Here is a 21,516-nt window from a genome sequence, read left to right on the forward strand (position 1 = left end):
GATGGCAGTGGCAGAACTTGAACAGAATGTGTTACTTGATATGAGTACAGGCATCCAAATTTGGTTCCCACGTGCCTTGGCCTCAGAGATTTTAATAACTTAGGATCCTGTTAAGGCTGGAAATAGGAGCTTACGCTAATGTGATGCAGAAATTCCCAGATCACTCATCGCACGACGAAATGACTCAAGATAACAAACTTTGCACCCGTGCTGGTTCCAGTTAAAGACCTACTCAATGTTCTTTTCTTTTAAAACAGATTTTTGCAGTTGCCTCTGGGCCCAGCTCATTTTCTCGCATTGTAACTTAGACTCCTGTGCTGACGTGTGGAGTGGTATTAAAAAAAATACAGTCCATATTTCATACTGTAGGGATGCTGGAGAAGTTTCCTTGACTGTTAAGCACATGGTGTGTTCTGTGCTGACTAATCCTGCTGCTGTTCAGATAAGGACAATTCAAGTCCTTTGAGTTCTTAAGTTACTTTGCTGCCTCTGTCTTTCCTTGTGGTGGGAAACAGGACTAAACAGGTGGGAAAGACAATTTGGTTAATTGTGCATTTCTGAGCCTTGTTCAATATGTCCCTGGACCACAGCTTCTCTATGTCCTCTTGGGTGACTCAAGATGCATTTGTCTTGTTAACCCCAAGGTAAGACCACGATCAGAGAACATTTCTTTTCCTTGATGGGTATAGTGGTTGAAATAGTCAAATACTGTGATACGAAGTGCTGCATCGCTGCATATCCTTGCCTGGGTTAAAAATACTCTGGGGCACTAGAGAGTCAAAAGATGCTTTTGTGGCTTATAAAGTCCTTTTATTGTCTTATGGCTTTATTTTTAAATATGTGGAGTTCCACAAGGTGACCCATGTTTTCTGGCTAATCAGCTAAATGGCTGTGGATGTCATATGCTGTTCATCCGTCTTTGGAGGCCCTGCCTGTGTTTGTTGAGCAGACTCAATGCCACCATCCTGTGTGGATGCCATCCTGTCCTGTCTCTCTTTCTGTGATAACCAGCCAGATTTCTGCTGCCTCTGGTGTCTGTGAGTGTCAGCCCCAGTCATTTTGAACTCCAGGGATTAGAAAGTGGGAGAAGGAAAGTGTCTGTGCTTCCACATGGGCCATGCTTTGGAATTGCAGGTTTTCTGCTGCAGTTGTTTGAGGCATAAGCCAGCCAATTTTGTCTCTTGAAGGCAAGGCTTTGCATCCTTTTTATTGTGGTTCAGATAGAAGCAGAAATAAAGGTATCCAATGCATTTCTATGTATTTGCAGCTTGAATTTCATGAAGACTGTGGCAGAAGCTGGTTCGGATATCTGAGAGTAATGTAGCAGGAGAGAAGGGAGTTACCTCAGTGCTTCAAAAGGTTGCAGTCTAGGTTTGGATCTGCAGCTGGGCACAGATTTTTTGTCTTTTTATTCCTTATCTCTGTGGCAGCACTGTTATTTCCGAATCCCAGTGCCAGTTTGAATCCATATGGACAGTTTCAGTAGCAGTCTCACAAGTGACCTTTGGGTACAGCTAAGGTTAGCTTTACTTGACTTTGTTTGCCAGTGATGAGATGGTTAGCCAAATATGTACCTGTCTCTGCTGTAAATCCCGCTAATCATTAACTACCAGATGGTGTCATTGCATAGTGCTGGGGAAATATCGCCTGAGTTTTTTCAGCCAAGTTTAGTGTTAAGAAAACATAGTTTTGTAAATGTCAAATTGACTATTAAGTAATCCTGCATTAGAGTTTTTCAGAATTAAAAGAATCCTGGACTTGGAGCTGCGGATAAGAAATAATTCCAGTTTGGCAGCCACAGATAACACCACCTATAGCACGATGGAGGCATATAGCCAGTGGCTATTCACAGAGACTGCATAGAGAGAACTGAACAGGGACCTGTCACTGCTGTAAGCTCCTGGGGGTTAATGACTCATTTACCTGTGTTAAGGGACTCATTTCCCATGTCCTCTGGGTGGGAACACGTAGGAAAGGTTTTTTTGCCCAGAGGGTAATGCTAGCATAAATCAGGAGTGTGCTATTCAAACCGCTATCTGCACTAGGTAGGTTAATTTTTAAATTCTAGTCTCAAGCTCTGTAATTAGGGTTCAGGAGAGAGGAGACCTTCTTTAAAGGTCCTGATATATATTGAAAGATTTCCTTGCTAGGCCACATTAGTTAATTAAAGATCACAGCATCATGGTGATAATAAGACCAATTTTATTTTCATCTTCATTTAAAAGATGAGCAAATGGGGAAACTGTGAGGCTAGTGATTTTCCTTTCATTTTGCGTGCCCACAGTTAATGCAGTTGGCACTATAGATATTTAATGTTTCCAAATATTAGGTTGTAGCTGACTAGCTTGTGATTACACAGTAACTCAGTGGCAGAGATAGAAGTAGAACTTGGATAAAAGAGTTGGATATATTTTATTGGCTGAAACAGCAATTTTATTTATTTATTAAATTTCAAGTCAATGCAAATATTTTAGGAATTCATGTAAATATTAACAAAATGTTTCTCTCAAACCCAAAACATCCAGACATGGTTGATTTTTTTTTCACAGTTTTTGAAGTGATTTTTAAATTTGAAATAAAACCTTATTTCAGTATATGAATAAACTTGTGAAGTAGAGAAAGAGTGGAGTCTGAAACAAAGTGTCTGGATTCCTGATTCCCATTCACATCTATATTTTGTGATGCAGAGCAAATACTGGTCTGTGATATCCAAACTAGACATTCAGTACTTATAGAGTACTTCCTCATCACTGTGATCCATAGCTTAAAAGAGTGGATAGCAAAGTTTGAGAACTTTGGGAAGTTTTATACTTCTGTCTATGAACATTTTTTCCCCTAAACTTTATACTACCCTGTTTTTCCTCTTTTGATTACTACGTGTTCTTCCAGGGACTCTGTGGTACATTTCATGGATATCTAAGAGAGCATAAGATCCTAAATGACCTGAAGAAAAAAATCCTTCAGTTTCTGTCTCTGGGAATTCCTGCAGGACTGCTCTATAGAGATTCCATAGGCTCCACCTGGTCTCTCTGTACCTGTGGTTAGTGTAATGCTCAGAAAACCTTTCCCATTTTTGAGCAGTCTCAAAGGAAATTTGATACAATTAGTCTCTTGTACTCTGAATTTAGTCTCTAAATAGTAGCTGATGCATTGGAAGAACTCCTAAAGGATGTTCATTGCCCGACTTTACTATTTTGAGATGCTCCTCTCCTTGCTGCATATTTTCCTAGGAAAATGCTTGACTTTTTTTGCGAAGTCGCTTGTGGGTACTGTGCTATCAGCTCCCTGGGCTCAAGGCTGTTCTAACAAGAAAAAAAAGAGAAAACCATACTGGCTACAAGAAACGTGTGTGTTCATGAAGGGAAATAATTGAAAATACTTCTAAACCCCATGAATTACCTAATAAATGAACCGGAAGATGAGAGCCACGTGATAGTGGACTTAGAATTCATGTAGCACCTCTGGAATTTTGGCTGTGATAGAATGCAGCCAGAATGAGCTCTTTCAAAGGTGGTGTGATCATCTCTGAGAAAGCAATTTTTGAGTAAGCTACTTCTGAGAAATTTGTTATTTCTAATTGCCTTTTTCTTTGGAAAGACAGCAAGACAGCACATGGAGAAGGAGGAATTGTACTTCCCCAGTAAAGTACATGTAACTGGGGATGTCCTCATGTAAATACTATTTGACTTAAAATTTGCAGTTTGTGTGATTTCAGTACAATTTGGGATGTTAGCTGTATTTATGACTTTATTGTACTGCGTCTTGCTTTTTTTTTTCTTTTTTTTTTTTCTGCTCATTGGTTTTGGATTTGCCACCTACCACAAAATATCACGTGTTATATTACAGTTAGGGCTTTCAGCTATCAAAAAGCCTTTTGCATTGGTCTCTTAGGTTTCTTAGTGTCCCTGGGGACCAGCCTCTTCTCTTATTTCCCATTGTAAATCCTGGATCAAATTGTAATCCTCCCCACTCTCTCAGGGCTAAATGTCCAAGATGAGCAGACCAGATAAACCACTTTGCAAGAAAGGTGTAAGGAGGAATTCGTTCTATGTTACTCCTAGGTAAGTGGATCCCAGTACTGTACCAGTCTGGACAGTGAACGTTGAAAGGATCTGTTTCCTTTTCATGCAACAGGGTAACAAATAAGATGCGATGAGAACTTTATGGCCGTGTTTCACAGACCAGCACTGGAAGCCTAAATGCTGTGCTGCAGGCTCATGCAGCCTGCATGGGCTGACTTCGTTCTTCCTCTTCCTAATAGACGTGAACTCAAACACATTAATTTCAGTCTGTCAATAACAGAGTAATTCTCTGTGATACTTTGTAGGAAGCAGCGATGAAAGCCAGCCCTTTAATTAATATATTGAATAACGCATCTCCCTGAGGCATATGGTGATCTCCCATACTGTTGTAGTTTGGCAAAGCAAATCAAAGCCAAGGCTGCCAGGCTGACAGTAATATCATGTTTAGTGCTCTCTGGCTCACAAGGAGTATTGTCTTACTTTTTTGTGTATTATTTGTGTTAGGTTTTGGCCTGTCATTTGTACCACACTAATCTCCCCACTTCTGGGCAAATGGGCTCATTTTCACAGTGGGAGAGATCCCCTCTTGCTTTCAGATGGCTGTCAGAGAAACATGGGATTTGTTTTAAAAACCATCACCATTCTGAGAAGATTAAGAATGATCTTTTTATCTGCTTCGATTATGAATGTAATTTTTCAGCCATTTCATTCAGTGGCAAAACATCTGCTGACATCAGGGGGCCGAGAAGCATTTCTGGACCCATTGCCCCAGATCTCATCCCAGATGTCCCACTTGGACTTCCAGAGTCATGCCTTGGTGTGAGTTCTTACAGCTCCCATTTTGAGGCTGGAAGCATCCTTGTACTGGAGGAAGGTGCAATCTTATGAAGAATTTATCCTCAGTAAGTACAGCAATACTCTTAGGGGCCATTTTTGCTTGAAACTAGAATTTCAGTCATACCTCTAAGCTCTTCAGGTAATTTTCTCAAGAAGAGCAAGGAAGGACCCAGATAAATTCCATTTCATTTCTCTGAACTGACTTCAGCCTCTGAACCTTTGGAAGTTTGCCTGCCATTAAGTTGAACAAAAACGGTTGTTTTATTTAACAGAAGGAGCTGAACCCATGCTGTGCAGGAAGAACAGTCTTATCATGGCAAAACAGACAAGATGTTTCCACATTCATTTAAACGTGAGCCATTTGTGTTGCTCAATAACATCCATTAAAGATAAGGAGGTCTCTCTTTATGCCTTCTGCCTGTTGGAAATTAACAAACTCTCTTAAAACGACAATTCATCAGCAGCTATATGAGGCAGGATTCATTCTCGTCAAGAGAAGAAATTGAAACTCCCATCCTTTCGTTCCCTGGCGTTCCCCTGAGCCTCCTCTGTAGAATGAGATGAGTTTAATTCTGCTATTGTTAAGCATAGTGAGCATGAAGCTACATCACAACCTAAGAGCGGGAAGCAGGATCTTATTAGCTGCACTACAGGTTCTTTTAAATAATGTTGATTCAGTAACTTGTCTCTTGCTGATCATATACAGAATAAGGACGAGAAGGCAGGGAGTGAGGCTGTTTAACTTGCATATTTGTAGCAATCTAATTGGAATAGAAGATTGTGGTTATCGTAGCTCTGTAATTACCTCATGGATAATTGTTCTCCACTGGGCAGAAGACAATAAAAATGGGATGTAGACACATCCCCATGTTTAGTGAAATATCAGAATTTCTGCAGCTGAGTTTAAGAGAAAGATGCTGACCTGTGACTGACAGCAAGGATTTGAGGAAGTAATGAATAATACCAGTAGACTTCAAAGCTGATTGAAAAAGATCTAGGTTTTCTCTCACATGAGAATATCTTTTTTTTTTTCTTTTTTTTTTTTGGAAAAAATCGAAGAAAAACAAACCAAAAAATCCTACCAGGTTTTTGGCCAAAGGGTACAGAAAGATTCTTAGGTTTTGCTCTCACAATATTTTTGGTTTTCAGGTTTTGATTGAAAATCTTTGAGGGAAGGAGACATGTTCCATTATAATATTGATTTTAAGAGCAATCTGTAATAGTGACTCCCTAAAGCCATTTCTGGATCTGCTGCAGTTTCTCCAGAATTCGTTTTCTCTCTACAAATCATTAGATTTGAACAATGCGTTGACACTTTGGAATTTACCTTGAGGCCAGAAACCAGCAGAGTATTACTTTTCGTTTGGCCTTGTACTTTTCTTTCCTTTTATTGCTCATCCATAACAACGGATTAAGAACCCGACAAAGAGAAGCTCTTGATTCACCTAGAGCTTGGCCATACATCTTTGCTTCTTGGCATGTGGATAGCACAACCTCCTGTTGCGGCATTCAACCATGAGATTTCTTAATGCTTTGGGGATTGGGACACATTGGAACTCTGCCGTTGTGGAGAGCTGGGAGCCCATCTAGTACTCAGACCCCTGGGATGTTGGAGCACCCCTCTAGCTTGGAGCAAAGGAACCCACAAAAGCTCCGTGGTGTCTCAGGTCTCTCCTGCTACGCTGTCATTCTTCTACTGATGGGGAGAGACCTGCAAAGTGGCCTTGCCCATTTTATTTCTCTCCTCTCTGTGCGGTGTCTGAGGTTACCTTTGTTTTGAGTACAAACCTATCTCATCACAAGACACATGTATAGAACTCCTGTTATGTCTGCTTTCACCCATCACAGCCGCACAGACTGTTTCTGCAGACAGAGCCTGGCTTTGCAGATGTCTGCTGCAAGAAAGCTTTTTGTTTCCTGCTTCTTTGTCTTCTCCTCTTGTGAATGTTGAGACAAATGGGTTTATCTCTCTCAGCAGCTAATTGAGTGTGATTTTGGGGGGCAAGGAGCTACATTGATGCATTTATGCTTGCTGGTCCAGAACAGAGTATTTTATTCTCCTCCTCTCTTTCCACTCCCGCCCCACCTCTCCCTCCTCTTCTCTGCCTTTTGTGACTGGTAGTAAAAAGTCAAAGAATGAAACAAGCTATTTGTTCTCTTCAGGTTAGCATCTGAAATGCAGTGAAACAACAGTCAGAAAAGGTTTTTTGATGGAAATTCTATTTTTTCACAGCGCCTTTCTCCAAAGTGTATAAACTGAATGGCAAATTTATTTCCAGAATGTTAGATGTTATCCCAGGGTGATTCTCTGCAATATCCTGCAACAGAGAATATGAAGACTCATCCTTCCTTAATTAATACAATGTACAATGCCCGTAGGCATATGGAGCTCATCAGCATACCCTATACATTCTGTCTGTGCCAAGTTTCATGATGGCATCCCCTCTTTGGACAATTTAAGTTTTATTTTTATTCATCTACTGCTGAATTCATTTATTAAATGATGCTCTCACTCTGAAGCTTTTCGGAGGCACTGTATTCTGCCTTGGAATACAGTGTTAATAACTGAACCACTGAGCCTTAGCATTTCAGGCATGTCATATTTGCTGTAAGAAAGTGTTCATACAAATGAGGGGAATTAAACACACAGTGAACTGAGAATCCTTATTCTGGTATAACGCATTGCTTGAGCAGATCATTTTTAAGATACTTTTGCTAGGAGACAAACTGAGAGCAATGAGTCTTCTAACCATTGCCTTCCATGGAGAGAAACAACAACTCCAGCCAGGTCCTTGACTGCAGGACTGGCAGGCTGAGCTGATGGTTTCTTTGAGCATGTGTTTTGTTTTGTCTTGTTTTTTGTTTTTGGGCAGAAACACGGTTGATTCATGTTTCCTGAAAAACCAAAGCAATAATCTATAGCAATTCCCCATCCACATGACTTACAAAGGAAGATAGCCAAGCACTGTGCAAACATTAATTAACTGGCCTTCTTAATATAGTAGGCACTAAACTAATTTTGAATCAAATGAAGGGAAAGAGCTGAAAGTCACTCAATATGTCAGTGATCAGTCTGGGAACTGAAACAAAAACTCTGTGTTTGGCTTTCACAGATTCGTGCAAAGCACAGCTGGCTAGAAAATGTGATTTCCCTATTTATTTTTTCCAAAAAGCTGCAAACAACAATAAATACTCCCCCCCTTAGATTTGCTTAGATTTTGATCTCCAAAATGGCTTCTGTATGAGATAATCTCTGTGTTTTGGTTTTCCCCTTCCTATACTATTTTTCAATATTTTTTCCCTTACTATTCCAAATAAAGGAAGGAGAAAGAAGAAAGCTAAAAATATGTCATTTTTTAATATTTCCAAAAATAGATTTTTATTCTTATTTCCTTGAAGGACTTGAAATCTAAAATATTGGGGAAAAAATCTGTAAAAAATGTCTTGTCCTTCAAAGAAACAAAACAGAATCAAATCTTTCTATTGAAAAATGTTTCCAACTTGTCCACCAAAAAGTCTGCAGACTTGTAATGACAGGTAAATACCCTCTCTACTTTTTAGAAGTGCTTTCCTCAGTCTCACTGTGTTAGATGCACATGGGGCAGGGCTGATAGAATATCATGTGCTGAAGCTTTGAGATGCCTTTAAGACAGTAACATCTTAGCTGGATGAGCTGATGCTTCATTACTTCCACCATATCTTGATCATTGTGCTGCTAGGACTTGGAGAAAAAAAGAAAAAAAAAAAGTTTATTTCTCAGGAGAAACCTTCAGGACTGCTTTTACACATCAAGGTTCAGGTGTACCAAGATGAGGCAGGAGCAGCAGGCTGCATAGAGGTAGTTATTTAGTTTGAAAGTAAGCAGCAAGACTGTGACTGCACCTGGGAATGTACCCACTACGAGTGCTGGCTTGACGTGGCTGACAGATCTGCTCCCTGCACGAGGTTCAGGCCCCAGGAGAAGTCATTTCAGGCAGCACTGGGAAATCAGGATGCTACCTCCAGCGTATGCCTTGCCTGTGCTGTTGGTGCTTTCAAACAGGTCTGTGAGTGAGGTTCTTCACCCTTCTGCCCACATATTTTTCAGTGTTTATTTCACAAAACTTCACTTAGGTGTATTGGGATTCATAGTATAGGCAAAACAAAGAGGTACCTTACATAGTAATAAGGTAATAATAAGGTAAGGTACTTCGGTTTTGGTATTATTATTATTATTATCATATTTCATATGGGGTAAAGAAAAATGTAAATCAACAGCAGCTTCATTCAGTTGACAAATATCCTTTTAAGATTCAGTGACATTTCTTTCCCATTGCTGTTAATTTCTGAGATATAAAGAGCCACACACTTTTATGCAATGAGAAGAGGAAAAAAAATGTTTGTGTGCAGTGTAGACTGGTGTCTTGTGTGGCTTCTCTACTGATCTGTAAGGTGGCTGAGTCTAAATATCAGCCTTTCCCTCAATGAAAGACTTAAGCCTTTCTCCTCTTCCTGCACTGCTACTGTCTATGAAATTTGTAGCAACTTTGTAGTTCTGGGACCTCTAATCCACTATGAGTTTGCAGGTTATTAATTCAGATATCCAGCAGGTAGTGGGGATGGGATACAGTTAGTCACGTATATGTGTGTCCACAGCCTCTGTGTGTATTTTCATAAGTTTTTTTGATATACCAGGCAGAACATCTCCTCAAAATTCACTGGGACCTTTTTACAAAGCATTGGCTTTGTTGAAAAGAAATTAGATGAGAGAAAGTACTTGGCAATTGTTTTTGCCTTATCTAGCAAGCTAAGTCTTGCAACAATTACTTTTGCTGATGTCCAGAATTGTAGCACCATAGAAATTAGCACTGGGAAAGAAGTAGAAAGCTTCGGGGACCTGTCTAAGACACTGTCTTACATTGTCTTCCTGCCCATTTTTTTTTTATAAGCTTTGTTTCAATTATACTGTGCAAGGAGGTGTTTTATCCATAATTCTTCAGAGACCTCATCACATTACCCCATCCAGCAACATCTCCCCTGTTCAGCCACAGGGAATGGTGCTGTATTTATATGTTTAATAAAAACATTATTTTCCCAACTATATATGTATAATCTTCCCCAGCTGTGGTAGTTTATGACATGTTGTAAGCCCGAGGTGTATGTGGCTTGTGTGCACAGCCAATGCCTGATGGGACCTAGTTTAAGGCTTGGCTCCGGTAAATAGCAGGAAAACACAGAATCCCATTGATCATCTGAAGGCAACTCCAGTTATTGATACCGAGGCAATGTGATGGAGAAGGCAGTCTGTTGGCCTTTGGCCCATGTTGAAAAAGCATGTATAATTCAGCAAGGATGCTGTGTGAGAAGATCCACATCAGTTGAACAGGAATTGTCTGGATCAGTTTCCCATACAGACTGCCCATATAGACATGGTCCTTTTGTTGCTTGGATGAGTTACTCACATGCACTGCTTGCCTGGAACCATCTAGAAGTGTTTATTCACTTCTGGGGCAGGATACAATTAAAATTGCAACAGGCTAATTGGCAACATCAACTAATTTAATTGTAACTGCCTACAGCAAGAGGATGTGTTTTCCCCCCTTTACATATAATTCCACAATAAACATGACTTGTTCCTTCCTATTTCCAGTCCTTATCTATGGCACAACATCCTGCTAAGTAGTCTCCATCTGTTTCCTCTGTCTCTTTGTGTGAGCAGTCACAATTACCTTCAGTCTGACATCCCAACCTGCAAAAATGACTTTCTAAGTTGGCATCTTGGGGAAGTCTCAATCCGTTTTAAAAGTTTTGTTTTTGTTTTCAAAGCCAGAGCTGCTGAATGCCACCTTGACTGCAAGGCACATCCCTGTGTCTGCTAGCACCACAAAGTGCTCGGTTTAGCAGATGCCAGACCAAGTTTGAAAGCTCAAACACTGTGACCTGATTTTTGACCTTATTACAAAACCTTGTTGCGAATATTGCTGAGGTCCAGTGATAAATCCCTTCTACACCCCAAACAAATGGGTCCAGGAGATGGAGGGTTAGAACATCTTGGTTGATGGTTTAGGGAACAGGGATCAACAGCAGGCAGTCTGAATTGCTCAGCATTTTTGATCTAAGATGCTAGAGTAGCTAAATCTCAATGCTGCTGTTTATCATTAATGCCTGGTGTCTGGAAAGTACAGGAGAAAAAAAATGCAAAATGGCTAATTCCAGGGAAAGGCAGTGGAGTTAGTAGAATCAGTGAGCTGAGGTGTTCAGTAGGGCAGGTAACCCAGACTGAAAGCTTGTGTGTTTCTTTTTTCTTTTCTTTGCATGTGCTTGCATTTTTCATTTTGAACTATATGGTGTCTTACATATAAACATTTTAGGAATATCTATTTAAAATGCAGAATACTGTGTTTTCCTTGCCCTTTTTGCTTGCTCTCCCTCCAGGTCAGAGATGAAATATTGTTGGAACAGCATAGTAGATGTGCATCCATGCACAATGCTCTGCCCTTGAGATAGAAGTAAGAATTTTGCCAGGGTCCTGTCTGTCCTTCACCTTTCAAGAGCAGAGACTCCTCACCTGAAAAGAAGGGAGGAAAGATCTTGTGAAGTCAAAGAACTACCATGAGAACAAAAAAGAAAAGCAACAGAAGATAGAGAAAAAGTAACCATCGCTTCTTTCCTAATGGGATTCAGAGGTAGTTTGAATTCTTAATTGGCTGATGATCCTGTGCCAGCTGCAACACTAGCTGCAGGCTCCCCATTTCAAAAACTGCCTCTGCAGCAGTCACGGAACATGTCAGCAGGAAAAAATGACCTTTCCTGTCACTTCTGGCTGCATCTTCTTTTCTCAGCATTTTTTTTTATCTGGGTGGTGATAAATGAGTAAGGATGGTGGAGGATGTTGATTTAGCATGGTTTGTCACAGTGTGTGCCCTTTTTTTCCCCCCTGGGCCAACCAGGGCAGCAACACACATGGATGCCTTTTGTGGGCCTTGATCTGGTTTTTGCTATCTGGAGTTTGTGCACATGCAAAATAGAGCTGAGCTATGCCTAGAGTGTGAGGTGTGACCACGAGGCACAAAAAATGTTTTCAATCTGGGCTTAGGTTTCTGAGTGTTAACTGCTCTCTCCTTTGAAAGAGAGGTGTTTTTCAGCCAGAGGGCAATGAAGCCCCTTCCCATCCAGCTTGCTCTGTTGGCTGTGCCTGGTTGTACAGAACATGCAAGGGAAAAGGTAAGTCACAGGATGCTGACATCTCTCCTCATCATATTTAAGTTGCTCGAATAGTTTTGAGCAGCGCATCCTCCAAATGTCATACAGAGGAAGAAAGAATGAGAAAATGTAAGGCTGTGAAGGCATCTTCTGTGTTTACCTTCTTGTATTGGCAGACCTGAGAGGTTGCTGTAATGAGCTCTCAAGACAAGCTAAGTTGCCATGCAGGATGAAGGAATAGCTTTACAGTCTGTGTGCATGTTTGCAGGTGTGCTCCAGGACCTGTGTTCACATCTTGCTTTTTCCATTGCCTAACTTTTTTGCATTCTTCACGTAAAGCTTCTCCAGACAAATGACGAGAGACCGTATACTCAAGATACCCGTATTCAGGAGTCAGAAACACTGCAAACCAAAGCCATTGTCTCTGCCAGTGGGAGCAGACTCGAGGGGAGGCATGAAGAAACAGCGCTGAGTGGGGATTTGTTTTCAGTCAGAGGCTTTGATAGAAGAGAACAACGAGGTTTGGGAGAAGGAAGGATGACCAATGCATTACTTTACAGGGCTGTTATCTGTCTGTAGATAACAGGAGCTTGTTTTGCTTTTGGGCTGCAGGAGATTGCTTTGTGAGCTTTTCCACTTGAAGTACGGCATTCACTGAGCACAGAAGTACTGGGCGATGCTGTATGCTGGTCCTTTTGAAGTCGTCCTTGTTCTGAAAAGAACCATCAGGCTTGTCAAAACTAATTAAGGAAACAAGTAGATGGCACTGGGAAAGAAATTCAAGCTAGACTGACACGTTTCGGGAGACTCCTGTCTCGTGTGCTCACATAATAGGAATTATAAGTGGAATGGATCCACAGAGCTTGTGTATGCAAACACACAACGGTAATAATAATGGTATTCTGGTTTTTCTTTGGAAATGCATAGATGCTACTAATTTCAGTCCCTTTCAAGATGGATAGCATTATGGCAGCCCTCACGGTGATGCTTCCTTTCTGGGCTTGCCCCTTTGCTGTGGGGGAGGCACAGTGCCCCTCTGCCTGGAGGGGGAATGGGTGACATTGGCATTGCCGACACAGCCAATGGCTCTGTGCAAAAGGCTAGTGTCTGGCTTTGAGAAGGAAATCTGGCGAGTGCAGCCTCTAGAGCAATGTCTGGATTTAATAGAAAGCCTGCTGGGAAGGGCCGTGGGGTGGATTCCTAAAGTGTTCCCGACCTCTGCCAAAAAGTGCAGAAATTGCTGGACCCTTTTATAAAGTTATAATGCATGGTAAGCACGCTCCTCTGTCCTGTTTGGTGAGTCACAAGTGAGAGTCACGACTGCTGAACAGCTGAGAGCAGCGTTTATGGCTCATTGTGGAAAAAAGCAGAACGATTTGGCTATGGACACGAAAGATGTGTTCTTCCTATGTACTGGGAAATAATGATGCTGCACTCTGTAGTGTTTTTCACTGACATTTTAAGGGATTTCCTGTCAGTCCTACTGTCACTTTTAACTGCACCCAGATCTTTCAGAAGATTTGACAGTGATAATTGCATGGTCACAGGGACTCTGGCCCGTCCTGGCATCCTTTCTGATAACGCACAGTGCTATCTTCTTTGTGGCATCACCCTGAAACTGGTGGTAGTGATTAGGGAACAGGCTATTTCTCACCAGGAGTGGAATGATGAAAGCTCTGCCTGCACGGCTTTGTTTTGCTGTGTTGTTTTTTGCTACGGTTCACAGTATGTTGTGAGTAGGCTCGCTATTGAAGCGATGCTCTAAGTTAACGAGCAGAGCCAATTTTGGGTACCTCCACTCTGGGTCATATTGAGCTGTTTTGGCATTTGCAGCACTGGCTGATCTTAGCTGAACCCTGGCACATACGTGTGTTTGTTGTTGCTTCAATTGCTTTTTCAGCTCCACAAAAATATATCAGAGCATCTGTATTTGGTATGTTCTTTTTTTTTTTTTTTTTCTTCTTTTTGAAATGTTTTAGCTGTTGATGCCCCAAGGATTAAAGCAGCAAAAGATCGTGATAAAAATGTTTCAGAACATTAGGGAATTGTGAACGTTGGCTGGCTCAGAGGGGAATCTATTATTTACAATCTACTGTATCAAATTCAGCTTCCACCAAATTAGAAACTGATTTTTGTCGTTGTCCCTTTTTAATCTAACCCCTTGGTTAACTCGGGAGAAGCAGCTCCATAAATCACGTGGACATCTATGGATATTTTTTCCCCCTGCCAGCCATTGCTAGGAATAAATGTTCATCTCCCAGTGATTCTTATCGGCCAGAACACTAAGAATAACATTTCTGTTCTGGGGTTGACTTTCCATCTGCCAAGAGGAAAATTGTCTTTCTAGTGTACCTTGCAAAACATTTTTAGGGAGTAAAAAAAAAAAAAAAAAAGGGGGGGGGGGGGAAGATTTGCTTTGAGGTGCTTGGGTTTAGAGAAGTTCATGCCTTGTTTCATAATTGTAAAGGGAAAATGATAAATAATATCTTACATTTCTTAAAGCCATTTCATAAAAGCCATCCATTGAAAATGGGGAAACTGAGATAAACGGTAGTAAGATTGCACAGCAAACCAGGAACGGATCTTGCCTCACTATTCAGCTGAGTAAAACCCCTTTTTAATTTTTTGTTTATAAGCATGTGGCTGCTGTGTCCTCATCTCTCTTGCAGCATGAAAAAAGCTCTGGTTTCGATGGATCTTGGAACCAGCTAGCTTTGCCACCCCAAGAATGGTCGCTGTTTTCTTTCCAGCAGCTGGAAGGGTAGTTTATAGGCTAGCACATAGTCCCTGGGAGCAGGCTTCACAGGAACATAGAAGAGACAACGAAGTGGGTAGGAGGTAGGGACCTACATGCACAGTGTCATAAGGTTGAACTGGTTTTGCTTTTCCTCACTCTTTGTCCATCTGACTGCAGCCTTTTGCCTCACCTGATGTCGTCTTTTCTGTTTTTATTCTCTTCCCCCCAGGTCGGTGGCCGGTTTGGATAAAGAACCAGACCTTGTACACATGGAAGCCCGGACAGCTGATGGACGTGAGTGCCTGGAGCCAATGCTGAAAAAATGTACTTTGAGTCAAGAATGGAATGGGAATTGAAATTCACTTTGCTCATTTTGTCTCCCCATTTACATTTTAATTGATAGGAAAAATGTGGGTCATGGGGTTTGATGCGAGACATATTTTTATCCTTCGACCCTGGGGGAGAATTCAGAGGCTGCAGGGCTTCTGTCTGTAGAGAGGATGGGCAGAAGCACAATCTGTTGAACTACAGAGCAGTCTATTCTTCTCAGTATTTAACTTTTTTTTTCAATATCACGTATTTTTCGTGATTCATGTATGAATCATGAAGAGCTGAGTTGCCATCGCTGTGCAGTACAGCCTCCATGCATTTCCAGAGGTGTTCAAAACAGCTAAATTCTTCCTAAGAATCTGAGAAATTGCTTACGGTCAGACTCCTCTGGCCAGAATGTCTCTATGCCCCACGGGCCCTTTGACTTGTTTTGAAAGGATTTTTCAGTTTTGCCTAGGATGTGTGAATAGGTCCTCCGTACCAAAACGTTACGTGCCTTGAAGAGATGCCTGGATCTGAAGTAAGAAATAGGAAAAACAAAACAAAATCTTAACCCCTTGCTGAAATGAATGTAGCCACATTTTCAGTAGAACAGATTCCTCTGTAACAAACCTCCAACAAAAACAGCGTGTATTAGAAACTGAATTTCTCCACCACTCTCTCTACAGTGCTTTAGTTATTTCTTACAGGATTTTTAGCATGCTAATGCATCTCTTTCTGGGGTGAAGCCAGCATTACTCCAGCTCAATGCCACATACATGTAGCATAAAATGCTACAGGGGCAGTGTAGAAAAGCAGCATAAGACTCATGTTTTAGAGGATTTCTAAGGGGAAAATACTTTATTTTTGTTGGTTACAAACGTTTTTGCTTTAGTCAAGTGCTGTGTAGGCCAGATGCTGTGTGAACGAGCTTCTGTCTATCAGGGTGACTTCTCTGAGGCTGTGGATCTTCTAAAATCATTCATTGGCCTCCCACTGCTATTTAGTGATGGCAGCTGAATAAATAACCAGGCAATAAAAGCTCAGGAGTGACAGCTGTTTGTTGAATATGGGGAAAGAGCAAAACAGGCTGGCAGGTGGGTGGGCAAGGTAGGGAGGCTTCTTCAGTGTCTTTGTTGCTGCATATGCTGTTGTAGAGATTCTAGGAGAAGTGGCAAAAAAACAAGTGAAGAAGTAAGTAAGTAGGCAAATAAACTGCTGATGAGGACTGTTTTCAAACTAAGTTTACACTTGCTCACCCAGCTATTTGAATACTGTATGTGTCAAGAATGTAGATGCTTCGCTTGAAAGATGTCTTCCCAGTTCACAGACAACTCTCTTCCTTCAGGCCTTGTTTGCTTGGGGGGTTGTTGTTTGTTCTTGTTTTAATGTATAAATTCAGCATTTTGAAACTGGCTGTTGATGTTATTGAGGGTTTCCCCGAAAGTCAGGCTTGAACAGTCGTGTCAGCAAAACAGGCCCCTTGCAAAGCATTGTCCCAGCAGGCGGGACTCAGTGGGCTGTGCTGGCCCTGCTGGGGTGTCCTGCTGAGGGACAGCTCCAAAAGGACTCATCTCCCAGCCAAGCACAGCACAGAAGAACCATATTGCTCCAATTAGAGTTTTTAAGGCTTAAAAATGATGTTAGCTCGTGTTATAAAACATCGACTGCCTCAGAGCTATAGGCTCACCTGGTGTGAAATGGTACACCTCTGCGTGCTTAGGAATGGCAGGCTGAACTTTTCTCCTGGCTGGCTCCATAGCAAAAATGGTCCTCCGTGCTCTCACTGAAGTGGCTGAGGCACTTCTACCTGCTGGAAAATGGATCCCTGCAGTTATCTCCTCTTGGCTGGAAAGTTTGCGACTAAAGTTTTCCCTTGGTGGTTGGCATGAAAAGGAGGCTTTTATGATGCCTCTTAGGTCAGTCTGGTGGCTCAGGCATTTACTTGATGCGTTAAGAGACAGAGATTTGAGTATTCCCATTGCTTGGCTCCAGTCAAGAACTAGAATCCCTGTCTTCAATGTCCCTGACCATTTTAAAAATACACAAGTCTTCTAGAGGGGCATTTGTCTTTGGTGTGTGGAATTTGGGATCAGAATCACAAACTTGATGATGCTTTTTTTTATTTTATTTTTTCCTCTTTTCCTTCTTTAACAGTAATTACTCATGGGATTCAAGAACTGATCTAATACTGATTCAGACACTGGAGCCTAAAATACATAAATACATTCCATGGCTGGGAACAAACAGGTGGTGGGGACATGCTAGAGTATTGTTCATCCATAAATGAGTCAGGGCTATCAGTAAACTCAGGGAGCTGGGGGGTGGAAGTCCTGTTCACTCTTCTGTCGTATGTCCTTTGAGACGTCTTGCTCCCTGGGTCTTGTCTGTCTGGTCATTAGGAATGGTTCTCAAAAATAATCTGCCCCAGTACATTGTCTCTCTGAATATTTGCAAGATGCTGTGAATTCCAGTGCCTAGCTGATCTCAAGCTGTTCCTGTCTTTTACGGCAGATCAAAATTTTCACATTTTTTTTTTTCAACATCTTGGCAGAGCTATTGTAGCTGAATAATAATCTAGGCTTGCGTTTCTAAATTATAAAAACATGTAGGAGCCTTGGGCACTGTACCTTCTGCCTGGGTGTAATAGCAGGAAGGATGGGGCTGAATGCAAGGGAGCTAATACAAATCCATGGACGCATGCACCCACAAGTGCTCCTAGGAAAGATGTATTAAACTTCATGATGTTTGGTGAGATAGTCTCCTCACTCACAGGTATGACACAATAAACAACATTTTAATTACAGAGAAAAGAGTAAATTAAAAAGAAAAACAAAACTTGAAAGATAAAATGAGGTAATAGTAACTAAGTCCTGGGCAATAATAACACGCACCAAATTCTCATTACGGGTGACCATGTTAATTAACAATGGGGAGGTGTTTTGAGCTCCTCAGCTGGAAAATGGATATGCCTCTGGGAAAGTCACTCCGTAATCCTAAGTGAAATAAGTTTGTTGGAAGGGTTTGTGGGGAGGCATGGATGTTGGGATTGGAGCTGCAGCAAAGCCTTCAGGCTGTTTGATGTCCATATTGCCTCATTCATGGGTGGGCTGAGAAAATAGCTGGCTGTTAGGTTACAAGCACAAGAAGTTTTTGAGGCCAGCTAGGAAATAGGGGGCACTTCTCAACTATTTTTGCAGTGAATATAAAAACAAACAAAAAGAAAGAAAAAGACTAATTCTGCTTTTGTCTGAGACATTATATAAACAGGAAATACTCCCCAGATTGAAGCCAACTTCTCTTAAGGCATGCATCTCCCAGTGAAAGGTAAGCAAGGCTTCATAGGGCTGCACAGCTTGGGTGCATACCACCTGCCCTTCTGGGGATCCATCCTTGGACAGGAACTTGGGATGGTTTCTGGCTTTCAGTCATACTCACATATGAGCTGAGTGCTGGGCAGATAACACAGGGGCAGTTCACCATTTGACTTACAGAAAAATGTGAGATGTTCTGGGAATTTAAATATTAAAAAGGAGATGCTGATTATTTTATAAGATAGTTGTTTAGGGTCTTCTGGGATTATTACTTTGGACTTTTGATCTCCAGCTTCCATTCAGCTGAAGAAAACCAGCCTTTCTGGCCTTGAAATTTTGGCCTTTGCAAAAAAAAACCCAAACAAACAACAACAACAAAAAAAACTCAGAGTTTTTGGAATATTATAATTTAAACTGTTGGTTTGGGTTTTTCTCCAGTCTGAGCCTCTGGCCTTGCAAAATATCCACATCAAGGTTTGTTAAGCTGCATGGCATTTTTTCTTGCTTAGATGTTACTGTTTATTATACCCTGTCATATTTTTACCTGACTTTTAAAGGGGATTTTGTGTTTTAAAGGTTTTTTTTTTGTGTGTGTGTGTGTTTCAAAGGGATGTGTTTTAATGGGAATTATTTTTCATTTTATGTGGGACATCAGGAAGAAACTCAAAATTAAACTTAGTTTTATATACAAAGACAGGTCTGAAGATCATTTTTTTGTGTGCCTATGTTTTCTTCTGCAGGTTTTGTGTTGTAAAATAGATGAAAACAAATAAACAAGTTACTAAATGGAAAGTGGATAGGGTACTACCCCCCTTCTCCACCACCAACTTCCTGTGAATATTAATCGGGTGCCATTCTTTGAGTATATTTGATTGCTGGTGTAACACACTCGAAATGACACATTTCTCAGCAGGCAGGAAGCTAGTTGTCATGTCAACACTTGTGGTTTATTTGCATTTATTTGTGACAGGTTTTTATTCCTCCTCCCATTCTGTCACTCAGCAGCAGCAAATTATCCCCTTTTTGGAAAGATAAGAATATCCTGGCGACTGTGTGGGAGAACATAGTGGTGGGAACGAGCTGCTAAAAATACAGCTCCTGACCTCTCCTCCTGGTTCTGCCTAATTTTAGTGCTACCTTGAAGAACAGGTCAAGGCTGCTGAGCTCTTTTGGTTGAATGGCAATATGTAAGACCCTCTTGTTTTCTCAGGATTTTCTTCCACCCACTGTAAAGATGCCTTAGATTCCACGTTCAGGACCTAAACAGCCATTCTGGGTGAAGTCTGTGTATGTCAGTTGATGAGAACCCTTTATTTATCCCAGCTGAGGATCTGACCTCTCTATTGCTGCTGGTATTTTATGCTGAGAGAAAGCACAGCCCGTCTGCTAGTCCAGTTATTTGGCACTGTCTCTACGTTAGGCATGTTCCACCATACACCATATGCATTAATTACCTCTAGAAACTCTGAGCTGGCACTGACAACTGTTACTGCTGCTTTAGCTCCATCACCGGGCTATGTTTTCAGTGCAGGGCCAGATGTATGCAACTGCTCTGAATCAGCCACGTAGCTCTTATTGACCTGGAATTCCCAGTGCCTGTACCAGGTCTGCAGCCTTTAAACACAGGTTTTTAGTGATGCAGCTGGGCATGAAGATTTATCAGGTTTATATATATATATATATATATATATTTTTTTTTAATTCATTTGACCTGCTTTGTGTTCTTTTTGCATTCTTTGGGTCTGTCAGTGGGACTAGGCAATGGAAGGTGAACGGGCCAAACTTTGTGAATCTGTCTCTGAATACAAGAAGGCAGTTAGCTGAGTGTCAGAGGATCTCAGTTGTGCCCCCACTGCTTTGCAGTTAAACACGTTTTGCTGTTTCTAAAGACACAGATGAAGGACAATTGCAAAGGTTATGGGATGGACAATCCTATAAGAAGTTTTGCTGGGCTAGTTGCAGCCCCTTGGAACTTCTTTTATCCTTTTGGGTTAGTTCAGCAAGGTTCTTGTTAATTGGTGCAGTCATGGGAACTAAAACCACTGTAATAAGCTCACCTCAGTCATTACAAACTCACTGTTTTCATCCTGAATGGTATGTTCTCACCCTTTGTAGAAAAGTCAACAAGTGCTTGAAGCTAAGAAGCCTGTAAAAGTGCTGCAGTGTAAAAGATATGACCCTTTTATCATTGCAGCCATCATTTTAGTTGTATTTTCATTTTCTTCCTAATTTGCACTTTTCAGAAGAGCAGTTGAAAGGCAGAGATGGCATATTTAGATTACATAAATCCAGAGACACAATGCCATGATTGTTCTGTTTCATGAGATCCTTTCTTAGCCTGAGTGAAATAACGCTTAATCCCCTGTAACCTCTGCCAGCTTGTTGGAGGTGAGCCTGTCTCTTCTTGCCACTCTGAGCATCTGGCTATATATCTGCTTTCTCATCCAGGCCCCTCTATTGAAGCATCTTGACTGCCTTATGTCTTCTTCACATTGTTCTCCCAGTCCTGTTCCTTCTCTCAAGTAATGCCAAGGACTAGCAGGGCATGCCATTACTGTGAGGGTCTTCCTGTCCTCCCTCCAGACAGAAGTATTTTACATCTATTGTATGTAGCTACTTTTAGGACTCTTCAGCTAATCATGCTATTTCAGGTCCATGGTGTTTTCCTACCTAGCTTATATATGGCTATAATAACTGTTAATTTGGTGATAAACTTATAATTTTCACAGCAGAATAAATTAAACTTAATAGTTTGGTTTGGACTTCTTTTTTTCCTTGCATGCTACTCCCACAATAAAAAACAGATGTCAGGCTAGGGTATTTTAGGGGGAGAATGGAAATATAATACTCAGTAGGACAGTGGAATGGATAAATTCCACCTAGGTGGCTTTTGAAATCTTTTCTTCTCTGTATGGTATTATCATCGGTTTTCTGATGCATTTATGATCTGTACCCTCCACTTGTCAGAGGGATATCTGCACGATGGGAAAGGGAACAGTGGGTATGGAAGTGTGATGAATTCCCAACTCCAGTGAGCAGTTACAGTTTTAAAGGTCAGAGGTGGATCATGCAATAATGTCCAGTTAGTTGGAGATGAGATTAAGACTTCCCTTCA

At 41.2% G+C, this 21,516-nt stretch overlaps 1 protein-coding gene across 4 annotated transcripts in view; it reads left to right on the forward strand.

The window, feature by feature from the left end:
- Window positions 1-21,516, forward strand: part of SORCS3 (sortilin related VPS10 domain containing receptor 3) — a 279,259-nt gene that overhangs the window by 175,678 nt on the left and 82,065 nt on the right. For all 4 annotated transcript variants that reach the window (XM_068688547.1, XM_068688550.1, XM_068688548.1 and 1 more), the window contains one exon: window positions 15,008-15,072. In XM_068688547.1, the coding sequence (XP_068544648.1) occupies window positions 15,008-15,072 (65 nt within the window). The remainder of the gene's footprint in view (window positions 1-15,007; window positions 15,073-21,516) is intronic.

The sequence above is a fragment of the Anas acuta genome, chromosome 7, assembly GCF_963932015.1.
Source record: "Anas acuta chromosome 7, bAnaAcu1.1, whole genome shotgun sequence".
Classification (NCBI taxonomy): Eukaryota; Metazoa; Chordata; class Aves; order Anseriformes; family Anatidae; genus Anas; species Anas acuta.